Source organism: Tupaia chinensis, unplaced genomic scaffold (assembly GCF_000334495.1).
Source record: "Tupaia chinensis unplaced genomic scaffold, TupChi_1.0 Scaffold000088_1, whole genome shotgun sequence".
Classification (NCBI taxonomy): domain Eukaryota; kingdom Metazoa; phylum Chordata; class Mammalia; order Scandentia; family Tupaiidae; genus Tupaia; species Tupaia belangeri.
The window spans coordinates 5,169,232-5,193,246 of NW_006159550.1; the positions used below are offsets into that span (position 1 = coordinate 5,169,232).

Sequence of the window (24,015 nt, forward strand, 5' to 3'; positions counted from 1 at the left end):
CTCACTTTTTCTCTCCTTCTCTCCTGATCTCTGTCTGGCAAGTACATACTCCCTATACTAATTTAATTAATTTTTTAAAAGAAAGCTGATGACCCTCAAAGTTTCAACTTCTTTGGCAGCCACGTGCCAAAGAATATGGGCAAGGCTTAATCCAGCCAAAATCTATAATACGTTCAGAGACTGGAAACTTTTGAATGCTAAATTTGTTTTGTTTACCCTTTTATCTCTAGCATTCATGATAAAAAGTGATTTCAATGAACATTTGCTGAGAGAACAAGTGAATAAATGAGGCTGTAATGCCCTTTAGACACTTCATGGAACTTGAAATGTCCCATTGAATTAGCAAATTTCATTAAACTCACCCATCTCTTGGCAGTATCAGAGTTACAACAGCATCAACTTCGATGCTTCAGTTTATCCTATGAGTACCTAGATTAATAGGTAGTAGGACTTATTCACATTCTAGTAACTGACTGTAAGAATTAAAATGTTTGCACTGTTATTAGAGATGGATTTCAATCCAGCAGTATGGGTTTTGCAGGTTGTCTGGACAAGAAAGACACCACATTTTAGCCCTTCATGAATATATTTATATTCTATATTGCTACATAAACAATGTTATTAATAAACATATCAGTCAATAAAATATTGAATCTATTATGCTTACATTTTTTAGGTAATAAAAGGTTTATGTTAAAATAATTTTTTAGATAATAAAAGGTTTATGTTTATATGTAATCTGACCCAGCTGCAAGAGCACACACAGCTAAGAGGCTGTGCACCTGCTCTGGAACCACATGGAAGGGCGAGGATCGATTCCTGGTCTACCCTGAAAGCCAAGAGCAGTGGTGGATACATGCAGTCCCAGGGAACCCAAAGGTAGAGGAAAGTGCATTGTGAACCAGTATTAAAAAAGAAAAATTAAATTGTGATGACTGGGATTTCATGTGGTGTGGAGAAGTGCTTCTCTTGAGCCTCATAACAATGTTGGCACTTTGCCCATCTGACAGGGGAAAAAAAGGATAAATTCTGTGAAACTTTCAAGAAAATTTACTAATCATTCCAGAGACAACTTTCTAAACTTACTTCCAATTCACTCTTTTGTCAAGATAATCATTTATTTATTTGGGAATTTACTATATTAACCAGATCTTTACTTCACATTCTCCTTGTTAACATATGATAAATATTTTAAATTTTACTTAAAATTCTTCGAAATACATTTTGAGAGATATTTTTGCTGTAGGGCATGTGATTGCCAGAGAGACAGAGAGAGAATGAGAAAGAGTCCCTCAGTGGGAGATAGCCATGCTGCAACCCCTTCTGCATTCTTCTCAGGATTTGGTGCATGTGTGCACATGCACCTGGTATGAGTTTCAATCCACCTTGTCTATACTTGAACCGCAGTTGGGTATGTGGGAGTCCAGCACTTTAACTACTATTTTGCCTGCTGGCCCCAAACACGTTGTTTTTAATGGCCACATAGTATTTTATCAATTTAAAACTATGTATAAGCTATCCTTTTCTCCCTGTTGATCATTGTACAGGTCACTAAGTTTTCATTCCATAAATACTTCAGGGGTCTGTGGACCGTACAAGGGCTTCATCTCCTGAGATCTGACCTTGTGTGCCCGTTGCTGTTACACCCTCCACTGCTCTTCTGAGACTAAATGACATAGTGTGGGTCAAAAATTTACACAGATATTGTGAGAAATTTAATTCCCTCTTTTCATTCATATTTTTCAGGAAAGGGTTAATGTTCTCAGACTCATGAGATGTCTTCAAAACGTTCATGAAAAATGTCCATTATGAAACCACTGTGCATGGATTTTTAAAAATTGCACAATATTGTTTCACTACTTTACATTTATTTATTGTTTTAGTGAACATCAAGAGCACAGAGATGGGTTAGGCCTATAGTGATTTACAAAACACTCTGATCTTTTATAAAAATGTAGATCTCTACAATGTCATTTACTTTATGCTGTATTTGGTGATTTGCTTATAATAAGTACTGAGAATATTCCACTTAACAATGGCAGGACAAATAATCTCCATGCACCTATAAAGCCATCATCCAGGAAAGTATAGGATTTAATGATGATCTTTTGAGACTAGTCCAATTTCCTGTTCGTTACTGAAGCAAGAGCCACACATCCTGTTCCGTTGGAGATGGGAGCTGGTGGCTTTGTGGAAAGTGAAATGAAATGAACTAGATAACATTGTCTCCTGGCTCCCCAACTTGTTCTTAGAGGAGGGCAAATGTAGCCTCCTATGACCATCTGCATGATTTCCTTCCTTTGCTCTTCCAGATAACTCTCCATCCCTCTCTGCCTCAAGTCTGACCCACACAGTAATGGGCTTCCTCATCCTCCAGGTGTTTTGAAGATCCACCAGGAGAAGATCAGTAGGACGCTGGGAAGAGGAAGGAGAGTAAGTTCAGGTTTCCTCTCTGACAGAGGCCTGGGATTAGGTGCATCTCCCCACGGGATGAATATAGTGAGCCATCTACCGCAAGGTCAGTGGTTTCTGTTCAGAATCCAAAGGTTGAGAGGCAATTGAGACTTGTCTCTCAACTGGCCCACTGGAAAAATGTTTTTATTTCCCCCAGGATTCCATCTTAAGAACCACTGCCCAAGGAACACTTTCATCAGGTTGCATAGTCATGACTGTCTGTATTTCAACTTCTGTCGGCCAAAATTAACTGTAAATCATACAGTGAAGATGTCTTTTACTATAACACATAGGAGCTGTCTCTTGGGACACAGAGTCAGGAGGAGTAAAGGACAGTGGATCTTAAGATGAAAACACGACATTTGGCAGAATTCCCTTGGCTGAGTGAGAAAGCTGAGTCCCCAAAGAAGTGGCATACAGAGTCTAGACTGAAAGTCCATGTTCTTCTCATCCTCCAGCTGGGAATCACATGTGGATGATTTTTCTAGCAATTATCTGTGAAATGGAGAGGAACAGGTTCCCAGGCAGTGCACATGCCAGTCAACTACGCAGAGGGAAGACCTTGCTCTGATCGGGGCGACCTGTGCTCTATTCTGCTCGCACCACCACGTCTGCATCTGGACAAATAAATCCGGAGAGAAACCAAGGACGTCAGAGCGCAGCATCACTCAGATCGAGCACCTTTACCATTACTTGTACTGGTTGATTATCTGTACAGGGTGAGAGAAAAGGGGCGTACAAGCACAGTGTCCCTCCAAAAATTAACATTATCTTTAACTTGGCTGACTAGATCGATAGAAGTCAACACTAAAAGCAAGATTTTGTTCTGTGTGGAAATCAAAGGGTGTTAGAGGAATGGGGCCGTGCGGGGTGGGGGGGAGGGGCAGAGTGGCCGCTACAGAGCCATTAACAGGCCTTCATAGCTATCAAAATTTTTTTAAATTTTATTTATTCATTCATTTATTTTTAATTTGACCAGAGATACACACAAACACACACACACACACACACACACACACACACATGCAGAGAGAGAGAGAGAAAGAGAGAGAGAGAGAGTGAGAAAGCAAGCCACCAGGTCTGGGACTCGAACCTGGTGGTCGGCCATTTGGGAGTGTCAAGCGCCTTAGCTACGATGCCACCTGCTGGTCCCCTAATTTATATAGCTATCAAATTTCATGTTGTCTCTAAATATTAAGTAATACACAGATGTATTTTCAATATTATGAAGCAAGTGGACTCTATTTTATTTTTTGGCTACTATTCTAGAAGATTCTTTTTTTGATGGGTTCTTTTTAAAGGTAAATTAAAAAATACCATTTAAAAGTAATAAATATCATCTTTTAGACAATTTAGAATCTACATAAATAGCGTATAAAAGACACCCATGATCCCAGTATCTGCAGGTGACCATTCTGTAGTCTGTGTCCTCTGCTCTATCCCCAGCTGTCTTTTCTGAGCCACTTAAAAAAACTGAAAATAAGGAGACCCAAGACTATACAACCAATATGGATTTCCAAGAATATTATAGCCAAATTGGCAAAACCCAAGGGCAATGACAATGTTCTAAACATGGCCTTAATAGCCAGGCACGTGGTGCATCTTGTTATCTCATGGAGGCTGAGGCAGGAGGTGATGCCATAGTGAGGCCCGTTCTTTAGAATAAATGGCATAGTGAGCCAGCAGGTGATATGGAGGTTAAGGCACCGAATTCCACATGGCCAACTCTGGTTCAAATCCTGGGCTTGGCAGCCTGAAAATCATGCAAGAGCATGTGTGTGCTTGCCCAAAATTCCAAGAGAAAAATGGAAGGGAAGCGATTGCAGCATGGCTGTCTTTCATGGGAGGTGATTTCTTACTTTCTCTCTCTCTCTCTCTCTCTCTCTCTCACTCTCTGTCTCTCATAAGGTGTATACACCCTATAGCAAAAACTTAAAAAAAGAATAAAACCATGGCACAGCTCTATAGGGCACATCACAAATGGAGCTTGCAGGACTGGAAGTTGCTCTGGATGAGATGATTAGTGAGGGGTGACAGTCCATTGCAATCTGATGACCAGCACAAGGTCTTCATGAAGTTCAAAGGTTCATTCCACCATTTCTCATACTCCTAAAAAAGGTATAATTATCACTCCTAGCCATGATTGTTGTATATTTATTGAATGAAATATTCCATGTGAGTACCTTGCCCACCGTGCTCTCCTAAGGTGTCTCATAGTATATCAGCCTTTGGTGACCTTCTCTGCATGGAAAGCAGGTGGGTAGCTCTTCATCAGCCCCGGCAGAGTTCAGAGAGCTATGCTGTCAGCCAGGCTGCTTGGCTAAAGCCTATAGATGGCAGCTCCATGTAAGGAACGTCTTGGGGGTGGTGGTGAGACAGCAGGCAGCTGTTGACAGGGGAGTGCAGTGTCAGGAGGGCTAGGCACTGAGATCCAGCTGTCTCTTTGTTCAGCATGCAGTGAAGTCAGGGCAGGAAGTGAGATGGGGCTGGTCTGTCTGGTGTACCAGAAACTGCCCCGAGCAACATTTTCAGCATAGGACAAAGCAGGTCTGAATCACTGTGTCGAACCAGGTGGCACAAGAATATACTCCAGAGTCACTGTTTTCCAGGTTTTTGAGTTCAAGTTCATACCTATTCCATGCACTTTTATAAGCCTGGTATTTTCCTTGAGTGTTTCCCAAATCCACCACAACCTTGGTGTTAGTATCCCTGTCTTGGTAAAGAAGATGTTGTGGGGCCTTCCTCTCCTGGAACTGGTACCAGTGGATGTAGTTGGCACTTATTTGACTTAAGTCGCAAGTGATTGCAACAGATGATCCAATCTTCCTTGTGACAGACATTCTTCCTTCCAAATTGGAAGATATTTGACTGGCTACAGTGGGAAAAACAAAAAATATCGAGGAGTTCCTTAGAATATTTTTCTATTGGAGAAAGCTAAAACTCATTAAGTATCTTTCTATGCAACATACTCACCAGAAGCCAGGAAAGTTAAAAGTTGGAAGAGAGCCCACTGCATCCTTCTTGCCCAGATGATAAAGGAGCAGAATATCCTCTCAAAGCTGAAATCCACCTCAAAAAGAAGAGATCTCTAGGGCAGAAGGCAATGAGTTGGAGCTGATCTTTTTCAGACTGGGCCATAGCAGGGAGAAGTCACTGAGAATCTACCTCAGAGGAACACCCAGCTATTTACCCGGCAGGGGTGGGCCCTGGGCCTGGGGGAGGCGCCCCTGCTGCTCTGTCACCCATTGCTGGAGCGCCCTCCAGTGGCAGCTGAGAGCAGCCTCCCTCCAGGAGAGAAGCCAGCAGCCCTGAGAGCCCAGAACTGAAGAGATTGAGTCAAATATGGCAGGAAGCAAAACCATGCCTACAGTAACCTGTTCCCTGGTGGAGCGAGCAGTCGACATCAGCTCACTCCCTGCAGTTCAGTTTCAGTCTGTCAGTGCCCTGCCATGGTCTTGTCCTGAGAGGAAATTTCTCTGTCCTGGTCCTGAACCACCTTTCTTTGCACCTGTCTGTAGGCAGTGAGGCAACCACCACCAGCAGATCTCAGAAGCTTTGAACCTGCTTAATTAAGAGAAATTAGAATCAGGTCTATTAGCCACACTTCATTCCTGTCAAAGGAAAGTGGACCGGTGAGTGTGTGTGTTTACACAAATCACTGTGTCAGAGGATTTCTGTTCATCATCAGGTAGAGGCTCCCTCACGCACGATTGCAAGATTTAGTGAAAAGAAAGAGAACAGCAGGCCCAGCTTGGGTGTGCGTGCTACTTGGCACTGCTACTAGTCCAGGCAAGGTCACATGAGAGGACTAGGCTCAATTCCCAGCCCACTCTGAAAGCCAGGCATGGGCGTCCACCTGAGGTCCCAGCTACCAGGAGACTGAGGCAGAGTTATCGTGATGTAGCATGACCGTGTGTTTAAAAAATAAAAATGGAGAAAAGACGAAAAGAAAGTACAGGGTGACATGCCTTGCAATATTTTGTACACACTTAAAAATTCACTGGCTGTTGACCCCAATTTCAAACTTCTATATTTTATTTGGCCACCACATTCTGGAAGTGAAGGCCTCTTCTGAATAAACATGAAAAGTTAAGAAATACAGTGAAAGTAATTTTAGAAAAATCCTGTTACCTGTAGGATGAGGGATATAAGAGGGAAGAGAAAACTAGGATGGAAATTAAATATCACTTCTTAAATAGTATCTACTTTATAGCTATGTGAATATTATACCTCCACAAAACAAATATAAATCAAAGAAAAAAACTACCCCCACAATCACAAATATTTTATGTGCACAATATGTTAAGAGTTATGCATAAGATTTTTGCATACATGGCTGAAGACTGAAGAATTTTTGGAGGACAGTAATATAAATTACCCTGTCCTTATTTTGTTCAAATGAAATAATCTAGTCCCATGGCTCAGTGTCTTAAGCTTCCCCATGACATTTCAGCGGTGGCAGAGCAATTTAGATCCCAAATCTCTTTATAACTCTTTCCTCTAAACCTAGTGACATATAATAACAAACCTGATTGCTCCGTTTTCTCCTGTTTCCTTTGCTGCTTTTATATTGATAAGTGTAGGCCAGGAATTGCCAGGAAGCTAGGTTGATCCATTGGCCAACATAAGGACTGTGTGTCCTCTATGCTTTAGAAGTTAGTAAGAGTGGCCAATAGCGGGGAATCCCTGAGCTCAGACTGGAAGAACTGTAATAGCTGGCCTACGAAATACACACAGCCTCCAGGAAACCATGGGAGGTAGCAGTCATAGAGACAGACAGGCAAGACCTATCCTTCTGCCCCTTCAGAAGGCACAGATAAATTAAAGTCAGAAGAGTGTTGGGAAACACATTTTTAAAGAAAGCACAACATTAGAAATAAGTAAACTTACAGATTCCATTTATGTATAAATACCCTAACTGAGATCTTCCAGTGAAGGTTAAGAAAGAAGGTGTTCGCCTGTAGACTGACAGCGGTTTGGATAACTGAGGCATCTGTGGCAGACCCTGACTTGTAGCATTGCTCAAGATTCACCTGAGTTCTCCCTGGTGAGGATAAGCATATTTTCCAAGTGAAATAGGGAAACTGTTACTCTCTATTTACTCCTTATGGATGAGGGTCAATAAGACAGTGGTGCCACAGTGGTAATAACTTAGTGTAGGGGAGCTGCCTGGGTTCAAATCCTGGCTTCATCACTAAGATGCTCTATGATCTTGGACAGTTTACAGATTTATCTTCTCTGTACATAATTGAATTCCTGATTGCAATTGACTCATTCAGAAAGTCTTCCATGGGGCCATAATATATATAATGGATTTCATAAAAATCACAAGTAGTCAGATATTAGCTGCTGAGATAGGCAGAACCCTCTCCACACCCAGGAACCTGGAGCTTTCTTGTAGGCTTTATTGAGAACCTGGTGGAAAATTAACCTTCTAGAACATTTTCTCTGATCTTAAGAAATACATGTGAGCTCCAATAGAAAGGATAAATAAGCATTTGATTACAGTTTGTTTAGTTTTTAAGTATTCGTTTTCATTTTTTGTCTTTTAGTTATTAGAAATTAATTGAAATTTGGTATCATTAACACATTAAACTCTACAGCAGGGATTCCCCAGTGCTGGTCTAGAGACCCCTGCTAGTGTGTGGTAGTCATCGGCTACATCAGAATGACAAAGACTGTCTAGTGAGTTCTTCAAAAAACTAAGTTACTTTGTTTTGATACAACTTACTATCTTTTATTTTTTTGGAGAGGTTTTTGCTATAGGGCGCGTGTGCTCGCCAGACAGACAGAAAGACAGAGAGACAGAAAGCGAGAAATCACCCCCCAGGGGGGATGGTCACGCCACAATCCCTTCTCCTCCATTCTCCTCTCGGGATCTTGGGCACGCACGCACACGCGCCCGGCGTGAGTTTTAAGCTGCCGGGTCCAGGACGCAAACCGCAGTCGACTACGTGGGAGTCCAGCGACATAGCCATTACACTAACTGCTGATTCCCAGTTTTGGTACAACTTTTAAGCAACTTTCTTTGTTTTCTTTCTTATACAGCTTTTGGCAGTTTTTAAATGTAAACTGTGAATATTAACAGTTGCCTACCCTATATGAGATCTGTACCCACGGTGGAGAATAGCAGTCAGTCAGCCTGGACAAGTGGGGCGTCTCTGCAGAGTTGCAGCCAGGGGTTCATCTGGGCAGAACCCACAGCAGTTCCTGAGGGCCCATCCTCCACACCTGGGCCTGCTGAGCCCTGTATGGCTTCTTCCCCACATGCGTGAGTCGCTGGCCTGGTCTCTGTGGATGCTGAGCCAGTGAGGAATCCGAGGACATGCACCACTCACACTTTGCCTTTTTGAAGAAATAAAAATGAGACTATTTCTTCTGTCACAGAGATAACTGGTCAAGTTTTGGTTGGCTGAAACTGCTGAGTGATTTGTTCGTGACTTTGTCTCTGTTGTTCTGACAATTGCCTCCTCCTACTTAATTCCTTTCCCTCTGCAGCTGGAAGGAAATATTCCATGGTCCCCTGTGCACGGCTGCCTTTGGACTCCTCCAGGGTAGCAACTTTTCTTACTCATCTGTGTCTTCGCATCTGTACACAGCTGTGTCACATTCTCTCCACCCTCAATAAGTGTGCACGGTTGAGTGAGGAACTACAGGCAGTTCTGCCTAGAGTATCGGGCCATTTCAATACTCTCCACACACTCACCTTTTCAAAGTTCTACAACAGGCAGACACAGGACCAGTCCATGATATGGTGGTTAAGGCTCTCAAGTCTTCATTTCCTACCACCGTCTGGGCCTTAGATGCGTGGTAGAAATTCATTCTGGGTGCATGTGAATGGGTGCCCAATATCCCAGGGAGAGAAGGGACTGTGAGATCTCCAACTCCCATGGGGGAGTTTTCGTTTCCCTCTCACTGTCTCTCTTTGCTTCTCCAAAAAGTGCGTGTGCCCTGTGGGTTGTGGTTGAGGAACATTAAGCCCCTCAGACTGAACAGAGCTGCTCAGGAATAAGCTGAGGACCTGCAAGTACAGGGCTCAGGCTTGACCAGCCGGCAAGAGGAGTCATACTGCCCTCCCAAGGCCCTGCCACACTGCACGTCCTCACTAGATGGGCCCCCTAGAAGAGCTCCTGGGGGACAGAGTCCTCTGTCGTCATTTCCAGTGGATGTGGTTGACCCCCGTGTAGACCAAGCTATGCAAGGGGAGCTAACTACCCTTGGGGTCCAGGATGTGGGCGCCTCTAGCCAGGCGACAGGCAGGCCAGCTGTGAGAAAGGCAGCAGTGAGGCAGGGGGCCATAGTCTCACCACCTCTCTGCAGACTCGGCACCCAGGAAGATGTGGCTTGCCTAGAAGAAGGAGGGCCTGCAGGACGGGAGGTGGCCCAGCATGGCTCCACATTGTGACTAGGGTGAGAGGAGCCCTGAGCAAGGTCTTGCCTCTGGCTGCCAGAGGTGCCACACCTAGTGCCTGGCAGAGGGTGGGGTGGGGATGGGGTTGAACAGATGCTTCCCTGGTGGGGCCAGGAGGTCGCTGTTGAGAGAGATAGGAAGGGAGGAGGAGGTCCAGGGAGAGGAGACACTGAGTCTGACCTCAATTACTGGTAACAGCAGTCACAGTAGTCACCAGTAGAACAGCTGCATCACTGCAGACTGGACTGAATGACTGAGGTTGCATGAAATAAAGAAATAATCCCTTCAGGATTCTGGTGCACACACACTTGCACCCAGAGTGTTTTTCAAGCTTCCAGATGCCCTGTCAGCCATGTGGCTTTAAAAGAACATGCCTCTGGCTGACCTGGTCATGAACGTCTGCAATCCCTCCCTCTATCTCCTGAGTTCTTCATGTGTCACTTTTTATGTCTGTCTTCATCTCTGTGTCTACGCCTACCCTGTCCCCTTCTCTCTTTCCCATTGCCGTCCTGCTCTCTGTTTCCCTGTTGTCCCTTTCCAGGTCTCTCTCCCTTCCCTCCTCCACTCTCTGCACCTTCTCTTCTTTCTCCCACTCTATGCAGCAGCCTGCCTCTCCACGTCTCTCTAAGTGCTTCTCGCTGCTTCCCTTTCATGTGCTCTTTCTCCATCACAGATCTCTCTGTTTCTCTTTCCATATCTGTATGTGGTCATGACTCCAAGCTAGTGTAGGGTCTTCAGTATTCCATAGCCTGCATCACCTCAGAGCCACAGCTCAAAGAACAGAAACAGCACTCCTAGTAGAGTCTTGGTGGCCACAGCCACTCTCTCCAGTCTCGGCAGACAAGGCGAAGGGCCCACACTGCCCAGCGTACTCAGAGAAGTCTCAGCCACGAAAGCAGCAACCTTCTCATGTGGTCAGCCTCTCAGAGCAGGGCTGGCCTGTGAACCAAGCTTTGGAAACGTGCATTTGCGCTTTTCTTCTATACTTGACTCCTGGCACCTAACAGTATCATCATAAATATAAAATATAAATGAAATGAAATGAAACTGCAACTACCACTTACCATGCTAGATGCCACTCTTCCTGCTGCCACCTCTCTCTCTTTATCTCTCTCTGTGCTTTAAAAAAAATAATCAGAGGTCGTGAGTACATTCCAGAGAGACAGAGAAAGAGGGAAAATGAGAAAGCAAAGTCCTTCTCCTTCATCTCCCCTTCCTTGAGGGATTTTGGCAATGCATGCACACATGCCCAGCAGGTTTCTCAAGCCACGTGACCGGACATGCAGCATCCAGCCACCTTAACCACCAAGGCATGGGCTGGCCACCCCCCCACCCCACTCCATTCCTTCTTCCACTCTTTTTCGCACCTGTTCTTTCTCTTTCTTTTCTCTTCTCCTTCCTCCCTTCCTTCTGTGTTGTCCTGTTGGTTTATATCTTTTTTACATCAGTAAAACATTCACATGGCTATAAAGCAGAAATTATTTTAAATGGTGATTTTTAACTTCTATCATGGTTTCCACTTCCTTCTTGTGTCCCTCATCCTACAGGTAACAACATCTTTCTAAAATCACTTCCATTAGACTTTTGAAACTTTTTCTGTTTATTCAGAAGGGGTGTTCATTTCCAGAATGTGATTGCCAAATAAAATACAGAAATTTCAAATTAGAATAAGCCAAAAGTAAATTTTTAGTTGAAGTGTGTAAAATATTGTAATATACATCACCCTGTACTTTCTCTTTTTGCTTCCTTTTTTAATTTTTTAAAGTCAGGGTCATGCTATATCACAATACCTCTGCCTCAGCCTCACTAGTAGCTGGGACCTCGGGTGCACTTCCAGGCCTGGCTTTCAGGGTGGGCTGAGAATTGAACCCACCCTCACCCTGATAAATAGCAGTGTCAACTAGCATGCACATTTGCAACTGGGCCTGTTCTCTTTGTTCTTTTCATAAAGTCTCGCAGTGCTTTGTGAGGAAACCTCTTTACCTGATGATGAACAGAAATCCTCTAGCAAACTGATTGTGTACACACACACACACACACACACACACAGGTCCATTTACCCTTGAGCAGAATCAAATGTGACCAACAGAGATGAATCTAGTATCTTTGAATAAAGCTATTTCAGAGCTTCTGAGATCTGCTGGTGGTGGTCGCCTCACTGCCTACAACAGGTGTGAAGGAAGATGGTTCAGGACCAGGATGCAGGAGTTTCCTCTCAGGACAAGACCACGGCAGGGCACTGACAGACTGACATCCGGACTGCAGGGAGTGAGCTGATGTCGACTGCTCCCTCCACCAGGAACAGGTAGCTGTAGGCATGGTTCTGCTTCCCACCATATTTGACTCAGTCTCTTCAGTTCTGGGCTCTCAGGGCTGTTGGCTTCTCTCCTGGAGGGAGCCTGTTCTCAGCTGCCACAGGAAGGTGCTCCAGAAATGGGTGACAGAGCAGCTGGGGCTCCTCCCCCAGGCCCCAGTGCCCAGCCCTGCTGGGTAAATAATTTGGTCATCCAAGGTAGGTCCTCAGTGACTCTCCGTGCTGTGGCCCAGTCTGCAAGACCAGCTCCAACTCATTGCCTTCTGCTCTAGGGTTCTCTTCTTTTGGAGGTGGGTTTGAGTGGTGAGCAGATATTCTATTCCTTTTTTATCTTAGCTCTCTCCTCTAAGACCCAAGAGGGGAAGATGGAGTGTGTTCTAATCCTGCTTATAGCTTTCCTGCCTCCAGGTAAGTATGTTACATAGAAAGATACTCATGAGATTTTTGGGTTTTTTCCTAATAAGAAGCTATCAGTAAATTGTTCATCATTTTGTGTTTTCTTTTCTCACTGGAGCTAGTCAACTATCTTCCAACTTGGAAGCAAGAACCATGACAGTCACTGGGAAGACTGGATCATCTGTTGTAATCACTTGTGATCTTGCTCGAGGCAACAACTACATCCACTGGTACCAATTTGAACAGGGGAAAGTCCCACAACACCTCCTCTACTACGACTACCACAGCTCCACGGTGGTGGTGGATTTGGGAATCAGTAGTTCAGGGAAATACCACGCTTATGAAAGCACAAGAAGCTACAAATTTGTGATCCGATATCTGCAAGAAAGTGATTCTGGTGTGTATTACTGTGCTGTCTGGAAGAGGCACAGTGATCGAAATCTTCCCTGAACTACACTGAAAATTTTGCCTCTGACAACACCTGGTACAGGCAGCCCAACTCACTTCCTGCCCTTGGCTTCACTCTAGTCTGAACAGAGAAATCTGAAGCTCAGTGACTAGCACCCGCCCCACATTCTACTCCTCTGCCAACAGCTGCACCCTGCCCGCCCCCTACCTGGAACTCCCAGGACTTTCTAAGGTTGGGGCTACCATGTCTGTGCCTAAGCTGAGCCATCTGGCTGACAGCATAGTTCTTTGAACTCTGCTGGGGGCTGGTAGAATAACATTCAATCTGCTTTCTATGACAATGTCACCCAGGGTCGGTCTGTTACGAAAGACATTTAGGAGACCATTATGGGAAGGGCATTTGTATTGAATCATTTATTCAACATTATGGAGATATCATGGATAGAAATGGGGATTCTTTATTTCAGAGGAGTAATAGAAATGTTGGAATGGAAACTTTAGATTTCATGAAGACCTTATGCTTGTAAGTAATCAAATGTGTTATCTTCTGTTTATTTACCTCATGACCACCATCCATGGTACTGCGGGTATTAACAAGAATGTAGAAAAACAGTGATTGTTGTATATACGCTCTCTATTGCATCTACTTACACCTGTTAAAGAACAAGATGTCAAGAAGTTCAATTTCAAAGACCGTTAAAGAACAAGATGTCAAGAAGTTCAATTTTTAAGTCTTAAATTGTTTTTTATTAGATATCTATGAACCAGGCAGCATTCGTCACAAAATAGACACGCGCTCAGCCAGAACAGAATAGTTTTTGTACAGTAGCTTCAGTAAATCGAGGAAGTAGCACAACGCAAAGGGTAGATTGGTTGACATCAGGTTACTTGTGTGGATGAAAATAGAGGGAACTTCCTTACCTGGTCTGAGCAGATAAACTGGACTCTTACTGAATGGTTGCTGTAAAGTATCTTGGTGGTGGTGTGTGTGTGTCTGTGTGTGTTTGTGGCTAAACTTTATTGTTTGGGGAATTTGGTGTGCTTTGTCCCCCTATTAGAAGGTCAGGTTTTACAAGTAAATGGCTTAAGTTTAGTTTTGGTGGCATGGAACCTTAGCATGAGTATCTCCATTTCGCGTCTTTCCGTGTGACTCCAAGTGCTCATTGCAGACCAATGGCTTCCGGTTTGTTGTACTGACTGCACCTTGTTCTGAAATTCAGCCCGCAGCCCAAACTGGCCCGTGTGAAATAGACCCAGCTAAAGCTCTGCATCAACCCTACTCTCCGACACTTGCAAGATCAATTCACAAACTAACATTAGTCTATTAGATTTATGTTTTTGTCAAAAACTAATACTAAGGGGTACTTCGAGAGAACAGCCAGGTAATGAGGAGGAGATACTTAAACCGAGAAGTCATGAAGGCAAAGGGTGATGTGCTTTTACGGACATGAAATTAATCCAAACAGGGAGGAGACTGGGGAGAGAGATACGACATATGGGGTCCAGCCATGATTATCAAGGGAAAGTAGGCTCGTAGAAACCTAAATTTTCACATCCTGAAATTTATTTTGTTATTTGCATAGAAAAAGGCGATCAATTCTGTGAAACTTTGCGTACGTTGTATCCAATAATTTTCCCCGAATCTCTTTTTGATTGTAATTTTATTTGATTCTTTTACTATGTATACATCATATTACCAGAAAAATAGAAATTTCGTCTTTTCTTCTTAACTTTTCTTCATTTTTTCTATTCACAGCACCTGGATTGAAATTTCCAGTACAATATCTAATAAAAGTAAAGATGACTGAGATTCTTGTGCTAGCTGCAGTCTCAAATGGAAAGGTTTAAGTGTTAGAGTATCACCATGTTGAATCTTTCCCTCTATGCATTTGGTGTAGCTTGTTACATCCCAATTTTAGTTTGCATGTTTTTTTTTTTTAAGTTTATTAGCCATTTATTCCATGAGAAAGAGACAGAAGGATAAAAAGAGAAAGACGGGCATACTCGAAAGTGCCCGCAGGCTGCAGTCCACCCCGTCTCAGCTGCCCCGGTCACAGGCACCTGTGCACACAGCTGGTGTATGCAGGGAGGTCCCAGGACAGGAACACATGGCCCTCACATGTGGGTTTAGCTGGCTTATCCCTGGGCAACCACCCGGCCTCTAGTTTATGTTTCTTGTCAAAGTCTTAAAGTTTTCCCTACCACGCTGGTCTTACAAATATCTTTGCTAGCTTAATTCCTAGGCATCTTATACCTTTCATTGTTACTGTATAAAATAGCATTTGCATTATATTTGTTAATTATTTTTATTCTGTAGAAATACTACGGATTTTTCTACTCATAGTTACTAAACAAGTTTAATGCATTTCCTTATCATAACAGTTTGTTTGTGATTCTTTGAGTTTCAAGTACTGTCCACAGGGAAAGGGCAGCTGTAGCCATGGTTCTTCTTCCAACCATATCTGACTCAATTAGCTTCAGTTCTGGGCTCTAAGGGCTGCTGGTTACTCTTCTGAGGGGAGCCTGCTCTCAGCTGCCACAGGAGGGCCCTCCAGCAATGGCTGGACAGAACAGCAGCGGCTCCTCCCCCAGGTCCCAGTGCCAACTCACTGCCTTCGGCCTAGGGATCCCTTCCTTTAGAAGCAGACTTGAGTGGTGAGCAGGTGTTCTGCTCTTTTATCATCTGGGTTCTCTCCTCTAAGGTCCCAGAGGGGAGGATGCAGTGGGCTCTAGCCCTACTTTTCGTTTTCCTGCCTCCAGGTCAGTATGCTGCCCAGGATTTCTGCTTGATTGTTTTGGAAGCTATCTCCCTATTAAATCTCTTTTCCATGCCATGCCTTGTTTTTCTCATCTGCTATACCTCACTGAATATTGTGATCATTAGTATTCTAAAATACACTTGATTTTTTTATATCTTGCAATGATAAGCTATATTAGTGACTTTCTCATTATTTTTCGTTGTTTTTCCCATCCAGCCAGTCAAGCGTCTTCCAACTTAGAAAGGAGAATATTGGCAGTTACTGGGAAGACTGGATCATCTGCTGAAATCTCTTGTGATTTTCTCCAACTAAGTCCCACCTACGTCCACTGGTACCAGTTCCAGGAGGGGAAGCCCCCAAGACGCTTCCTCTACTACGACTATTACAGATCCAGCATGGTGGTGGACTCAGGAATCAGTCCAGCGAAATACCATGCTTATGCGATCACGAGAAGTAGCTTCATGCTCGTTATTAGACGTGCCGAAGAACGCGATTCTGGTGTGTACTACTGTGCTGCTTGGGAGAGGCACAGTGATTCAGACCTGCCCTGTACCACACTGAAAATCATCGTGTGGCTCCTCCTGGTACCGAGTGTAGACCAGCCTCCACCTCACTTCTGGCTCCCAGCTTCGCTGTACTCTGAACAATGGGAAAGCCAAAGCTCAGAACCCAGCACCTGCCTTACATAAACTCCCCAGCAACAGCTGCATCCTGCCACCAGCATCACCCCAGGACGTCCTGAAATGGAGCTAGCAGCTCTTGGCATTGGCCCAGCAAGCCGCTACCAGTGCAGTACTTTGAGCTCTAGGGGTTAGTGGAGAGCCATCAACTTGCTTTCTCTACAGAGGTTACCTAGAGTGGGTATGTTAGAGGGGACTCTCAGGAGAGTATTATGGAAGGATAGTTATATTGAATGCCTTATCAAATTATTATCTAGATATAATGTCTGGGAATGGCGATAATACATTATTCAGGAGTAGGAGAAATGTTGGAATAAAAACTTAGAACTCAATACTTCATGCTGATAATCAGATTTTTTATCTTTTAAACAAATAAACTGATATTAACCTCACTCCAATCGACTGTGGTACTGTTAGTATGAATAAGAATGTAGAAAAAGAAGCTATTTTTGTATGACAATGTTTCTATTCACTTACACCTTTCGAAGAATACAATTTCAACAAATGAGTTTCAAGGATCTAGATGGCCTTCATTAGTCACTCGGGAACCAGGCAGCATCCAGTCTCAGATAGATAGGATCTCACATGGATGTGATGGAACAGCTGAGCCTTGAACAGTAGCTCGAGCAGAACAAGGAAGCAGTATAGTGCTAACAGTGGCTTGGTTAACATCAGGTTACGTTCCTCTTATGGATGAAAGCAGGGGGGACTTTCTTACCTTGTCAGATTGGTTGACCGGGCTTCTTTGCATTGGTTCCTGTAGAACATTTGTGGTGTGTGCGTGTGTGTGTGTGTTTAACCTGTATTGTTTAGCAATTTAGCTATGAACTCTCTGAGTTTTTAAAAGGTCAGATTCTGTAAGTAAACAGCTGATGACATGGAACCTCAGCGTAGGTGACTCCATTTAAATTAGTTTATTTGACTCCAAATGCTCAGTACGGATCAATGGTCTCCTATAAATTGTATTTAACACGCACATATTTAAAATTCTGCTCACAATCAAAACTGTCCTGTGTAAAACAAACATAGCTGCAGCTTCTCGTCACCCCTGCTCTCAATGTTGGCAACATTAAATTGAACGAAGTGAGTCTATCAGCTATTTTTTCACAATAATTAGAACTTAGGGATTCTTAGGGTGAACCAGCAGATGATGAACAGTAGACACACATTATAAAATCAAGTAAGGAAAATGTGGCTGCCATATTAGGCATGTTGAAAGACATGGAATTGATCCAGATAAAGAGGACACTGAAAAGGAAGATGTGTTCTATCAGGATAGCCATGATTTTTGGGAGAAAATAGGCTTGTAAAAATTTTAAATCTCATGTTCTAAAATTTCAGTTATGTTCTAAATAGAAAAAAGCAATTAATTTTGAAACACAATATGTGTGTTATAGCTAACAATCTTCTTTCGTTTCTTTTATTTAATTCAACAGTGGATTTTCTTTTTTTTAAATGTTCCCGTGTGTGTGTCCCCTGCACCTCACACCCAGCCTCGACCACCCACTGTCTATCCACTCTCTCCCATTACAGTCTCTCGCATTTATAGACATCTTCTCTACTAGCAATTCTCAAGTCTCTCTATTCTATTGCACTCATTACAAACTGAGTGGGGATATACAATGTGTATCTTTCAACGTCTGTCTTCATTCAACATTAAACTATGTTCATCCATTGTGAGTCAAATGATAGGATCTCATTGTTTTCTATAGCTGTGTAACAATCTATATCACCACAGGTTTTCAACCCAGTCATCAGTTTTTAGACATTTCGGTTGGTTTCATGTTTTAGCAATTGTAAATAATGCTGCAATATACATTAATGGGCAAGTGCCTTTCTTATTGAGCATTTTCATATCCTTTGAGTAAATACCAAGAAGTAGGAATACTGGGTCATATAGAAGTTTTATCTGTAGGTTTTTGAGAAAACTCTATGTTATTTTTCCACAGAAGTTGGACTAATTTACATTGCCACCAAAATTGTAAGAGTTCCCTTTTAACTATAGCCCTGTCATTTTTTTAAAATCTTAGTCATTCTAATTGGTATTAAATGATATCTCATTATAATTTTTAAAAATATGTTATTTTCTTTCAATACCTTTTATACATTCAATCACTATACATCACTTAGCTTGTAAAGTGAGTTTTCCAACCCGAATACATTTCACAGCAGTCCAGTGTGGGATACTATACACGTCATCATCAACAGATAATAATCCATTGCTGTGATTTTAATTTGTATTTCTCTTATGACAAGAGACTTTGAACATTTTTTCATATGCCTTTTAGCCATTCATAACTGTTCCTTGGAGAGGTATCTATTCAGTTCATTTGTCCATTTTGTAATTGGATTATTTATTTTTATGGGCAAGCTGTTTAAATTCCCTATATATATTCTAGATATCCATCCATCTCCTGTCTGAAGAAAAATTTGCAAATATTTTCTCCCATTTTGAGGGCTGTCTTTTCACTTCAGTTACAGTTTCTTTTGCTATGAGGAAGTTTTTTTTAGCTTGATGTAATCCCACTTGTCTATTTTGGGACTATTGCCTTTTCTTTTGAGGTCTTATTTAAGAAATCTTTGCTTACTTCAATATCTTCAAAAGTTTCCCCTACATTTTCTATTAGTAGTTTTATAATTTGAGGCTTTATATTTAAATCTTTGATTCATCTTTGAGTTGATTTTTTAATGGTAAGAGACAGGTATCTAGTTTCATTTTTCTGTAGGTAGATATCCAATTTTCCAGCATCATTTGTTTGAAAAAACTTTCTTTTCTTCACTGCATTGTCTTGTACCCTTTGTCAAAGATCAGTTTGCTGTAAAAATTGGGGTTTATTTCTGGATTCTCCATTCTGCTTCATTCCCCTGTGTGTCTGTTCTTGTGCCAGTACCATACTGTTTTGTTTATCACTGCTTTGTATTAATTTTTAAAATTGAGTAGTAAATTGCCTCCTACCTTATTTTATTTTTTTTGGTACAATAGTTCCTTGGTGATATAAGTTCTTTCATAATTTCAGACAAAGTTTTTAATTTTTTTCTATTCTTGTGAAGACTATCACAAGTAATTGAATTGGAATTGCATTAAATATGTAAATTCATTTTGGGCATGACTGACATTTTGATTATATTGATTCTTCCAACCCAAGAGCATGGGATGTCCTTCCAGTTTTTTGTATTATAATGAAGTTTTTGGTTTGTTTTTCATAGTTTTCCTTACAGAGGTCTTTCGCCTCTTTGATTTGATTTATTCCTAGGTATCTTATTTTATTTGTAGCTATTGTCAATGAGATTGCCTTCTTCAATTTTGTCTCAGTCTTTTCGTTGTAGGTGTATCGAAATGCTGTAAGTTTTTGTAAATTGACTTTGTATTCTGCTTCGTTTATCACTTCCAGACGTTTTTTCATGGAGTCCTTTGAATTCTACGTATGTCATCATATCATCTGTAAATAGGGACAGTTTAGCATCTTCTTTTCCCATCTGAATGCCTTTGATTTGCTCTCTTGACTAATCGCATTGGCTAGGACTTCTGGAACTATGTTAAAAAGGAATGAAGAAAGTGGGCAAACTTGCCTTGATCCAGTTTTTAAGGGGAAGGTTTTTTAGGTTTTCCCCATTCAGTATGATATTTGCAATGTATATGCCATATACGGCTTTTATTTTGTTGAGGAATATCCCACTTACCCTTATTTTGCTGAGAATCTTAATCATGAAAGGATGTTGTATTTTATTAAAAATTTTTTCTACATCTATTGATATGATCATATGATTTTTATATTTCTTTCTGTTAAACATGGTGTGTTATATTTATTGTTTTATGTATGCTGAAACTTTCTTGCTTCCATGGGATAAAGGTTATCTGGTCATGGTGTATAATCTTCTTGATATTATTTTTATTCAGTTTGCAAGTATTTTGTTGAAAATTTTTGTACCGTATTCATCAGGGATATTGGTCTGTAGATCACTATTTTTGTTTTGTCCTTGTCTGATTTTGGTATTAAGATAATAGAGGCTTCATAAAATTAGTTTGGGAGGATTCCTTCCTTTTGGATCTTTAGGAATAGTTTGAGAAGAATTGGAGTTAGCGCTTTAAAACTTCTATAGATTTCAGAAGTGAAGCCATCTGGACTTGGGCTTTTCTTTGCTGGGAGGACTATTTATCACTGATTCAATGTTATGATTTGTTATTTGTCTATTCAGACTTTTTATTTCATTCTGATTCAACCTATATTACTTGTACTTGTCCAGAAATTTGTTCATCTCATCTAGATTTTCTAGTTTGTTGGTATATAGTTGCTCATAGTGTTCCTTAATTATTTTTTTGTATTTTCAATGTATCAGTTGTAATATTGCCGGCTTCCTTACTGATTCACCTACCTGTTTCCTTTCTATGTTTTTCTTAATTAGTCTAGCTAGTGGTTTATCAATTTTGTTTTTCTTATAAAAAATACTTTTCAGGACCAGCAGATGAGGTAATGGTTATGTCACTGGACTCCAGTTTAGTCGACTGCAGTTTGAGTCCCAGACCCAGTGGCTTAAACTCATGCTGGCACATGTGCGTGCATGCCCAAAATCCCAAGAGGAGAATGGAGGAGGAGGAATTGGAGCATGGCTATCCCCCTTGGGGGTTATTTCTTGCTTTCTGTCTCTCCGTCTCTCTGGCAAGTGCACGCACCCTATAGGAAAAAAATCTCTCTTTAAAAAACAAAAACCAAAAAAAAAACAAATGGCTTTTTATTTCATTGAATTTTTTGTAAAGCTCTTTTATTCTCTATTTCATTTATTTAAGCTCTATTTTTTTTTACTATTTCCTTTATTCTTACATTTTGTTGTTGTTGTTGCTTTTCCAGTTTCTTAAGATGCAGTGTTAAGTTACTTAATTGTCACCTTTCTAATTTTTTTGTGTGTGTATGGGAACACTAATGGCTATAAACTTGCCTCTTATGACTGTTTTAACTATATCTCAAGGGTTATGAAGACTAGTGTATTCATTGTCATTAGTTTCAGTGAATCTTTATATTTTAGTCTTAAATTTCTTCAGTAGTTTGAAAGTCATTCAGAAGTAGATTACTTAGTTTCCATGTTTTTGTGTATTTTTGAGGACTCTTTCTGTGGTTGATTTCAGGTTTAATTCTGTTGTGGTCAGAGAATATACTGGGTAGTTTCTATGCTTATGAATTTATTTAGGCTAGTTTTATGACCTATTAGGTAATAAATCTTTGAAAATGTTCCATGTGGAGATGAGAAAAAATGTATATTCCATAATTGTTGGTTGGAAACTCTATACATGTCTATTAGGTCCATTTGGTTTATGATATCAATTAATTTCTATGTCTCTTTTTTGCCTAGATGACCTGTCTAGTGATGATGATGGAATGCTGAAGTATCCAACAATTAGTGTATTATAGTTGATATCTCCCGTTAGATCTAGCGGTCTTTCTTTTATGTATTTGAGTTCCCTGGTATTAGGTGCATAAATATTTATGATTATTTTAACTTCTTGATAAATTGATCCTTTTAGAATGATGTAATGTCGCTATTGGTCTCTTCTTATGCTCTTTGTCCTAAAGTCTATTTTATCTGATGTCAGTATCACAACTCGTGCCTTTTTTCATTTCTGTTTCCATAAATTTTTTTCCAGTCTTTCAGTATCAATCTGAGCCAATCTGTAACTTGTAGTTGGAGAATTTAATCTGTTAACATTTAAGACAGTTAATCCTGTCATTTACTTTTTTTTTCTTACTTGTTTTGAGTCTCCTTCCTTCTATTTATCTCTTTTAGTTTTACAAGTGAAGTGTTCCCTTAAATATTTCCTGAAGGATTAGCCTGCTGTTGGTGAATTCTTCCAGCTTTTGCTCATCTGGGAGTGATTTTGTTTTTCCTTCCCACTTGAAGGACAATCTTGCTGGGTATAGTATTCTTGGCTAAATTTTATTTTCCTCAGAGTTTTAAATATGTTGTCCCATATTTTTCCATTTTAAATATGTCATCTCATTTTTTTCTTGCCTGCATTGTTTTAGTTAAGAGGTCTGCCATTAGTCTAATGGAATAGCCCTCATAAGTAACCTGGAGTTTCTCTCATGTCATTTTTAAAATAGTGTCTTTGTCTTTGATTTTTATCAATTTGGCTATGATGTGCTTTGGAGAGGATCTTTTTATATGAAACCTATGTGGTTTTATTTTTATTTCCTGAATTTGGATTTCCATATGTCTCTCCAAGTTTGAGAAGTTTTCAACAAATATATCATGAAAGAGATTTTGTAAGCCTTTACCTATCTCTTCACTTTCTGGAGTACCATAATGTGTATATATTTAATGGTGTCTAGGATTTCCTGTATGCCATTCTTATTTTTATTGTATATTTTTACATTCTTCTTAGTTACTTGGACTAAGCCAGAAACTTTGTTTTCAAAGGAGGTTTTAGTTTCCTGGATTATATTTTTTAGCTCCAGGAGTTCTATTTGACTCTTTTTCAGGTTATCTATGGAGTTCCTTTTTACAGTCATGAATGATTTTCTAATCTCCTGAGACTGGTTCTCTGTTTCCTCTTGTTTCTCACTGAGTTCAGTGATAATAGATATTCTGAATTCTTTTCCTGACATTTCTGTAATTTCTGATGTTTTATTCATTATTGATAGGGAGTTATTGTGCTCCTTAGGGGGAGAAGCATTCTCTGTTCTTATCATGCTTCTTTTTAAAATCTCACTCTATTGTCTTTTTCTTTTCTTTTCTTTTAAAATTTTATTTATGATTATCATAATTTTTATATTACATTTAATCACATGTATTTTTACAATGTATTACATTTCTTTTTCCAGCACAATTACCATGCATATTGGTCAAGACAAAGACATTACTATCCACATCATCATCATCTAATAGCTTTTAATCATCCTTTTTTTCAGTTTATTATTATTATTCTGATTCTTTTTTTAATCCTTCAATCACTATATTTCATTTGGCTTGTAAAGAAAATTTATCCAACATGAAATACTTCTCAGACCAGTCCAGTTGAGGATACTATACATGCTATCTTCAACAGGTAACAAATCATTTCTAATGTCCCACTAATGTCATGCCTCTGTTCTCTTGCTATCCTTCTCTATACTCTTCCCTTCCCTCCCTTCATTCCTCACTGTCGTCAGCATTCATAACTATTTTCACTGCTTTTATGTCCTCTAATATTTCAATCTCTACTATAAAATGCAGATAGTTGAAATATATTAAGTGGATACATGCAATATCTTTCTTTTATATCCTGGCTTGCTTCAATTCCATACATGACCACTTTCTATCAAATGCCAGGATCCTGTTGGTTTTTTATGGCTGAATTGTATTCCATAGAGTATATGTGCCACACTTTTTCCATTCATCCATCCATTTGTGGACATTTGAGTTGGTCCCATGTCTTAGTGATTGTGAATAATACTGCAACATTGGTGTGCAAGTGCTTTTCTGACTGAACATTCACTTGTCCTTTGGGTAGATATGCAGAAGTGTGATTGCTGTAGGGAATGGCAGTTGTATTTGTAGATCTCTGAGGAAACTCTATATTGTTTTCCACAGTGGCTGAACCAGTTTACATTCCCACCAACA

At 40.7% G+C, this 24,015-nt stretch overlaps 2 pseudogenes and 2 gene segments (V, D, J or C); 3 read left to right on the top strand and 1 right to left on the bottom strand.

The window, feature by feature from the left end:
• Positions 1 to 899: 899 nt before the first annotated feature.
• Positions 900 to 1,009, top strand: LOC114006823 (uncharacterized; annotated as a pseudogene).
• A 3,351-nt stretch (positions 1,010 to 4,360) lies between these two features.
• Positions 4,361 to 11,054, bottom strand: LOC114006809 (T cell receptor gamma variable 3-like; annotated as a pseudogene).
• LOC114006810 (T cell receptor gamma variable 3-like) lies at positions 9,743 to 13,634 on the top strand. The segment is given in 4 exon segments: positions 9,743 to 9,864; positions 11,982 to 12,170; positions 12,516 to 12,587; positions 12,694 to 13,634. Coding segments are annotated over 2 exon segments (375 nt in total).
• Positions 13,635 to 15,575: 1,941 nt separating this feature from the next.
• The window catches only part of LOC102484121 (T cell receptor gamma constant 1-like), a 54,202-nt gene continuing 45,762 nt past the window's right edge, over positions 15,576 to 24,015 (top strand). The window contains 2 exon segments of the C gene segment in view: positions 15,576 to 15,743; positions 15,959 to 16,273. Coding sequence covers positions 15,701 to 15,743; positions 15,959 to 16,273 — 358 coding nt within the window.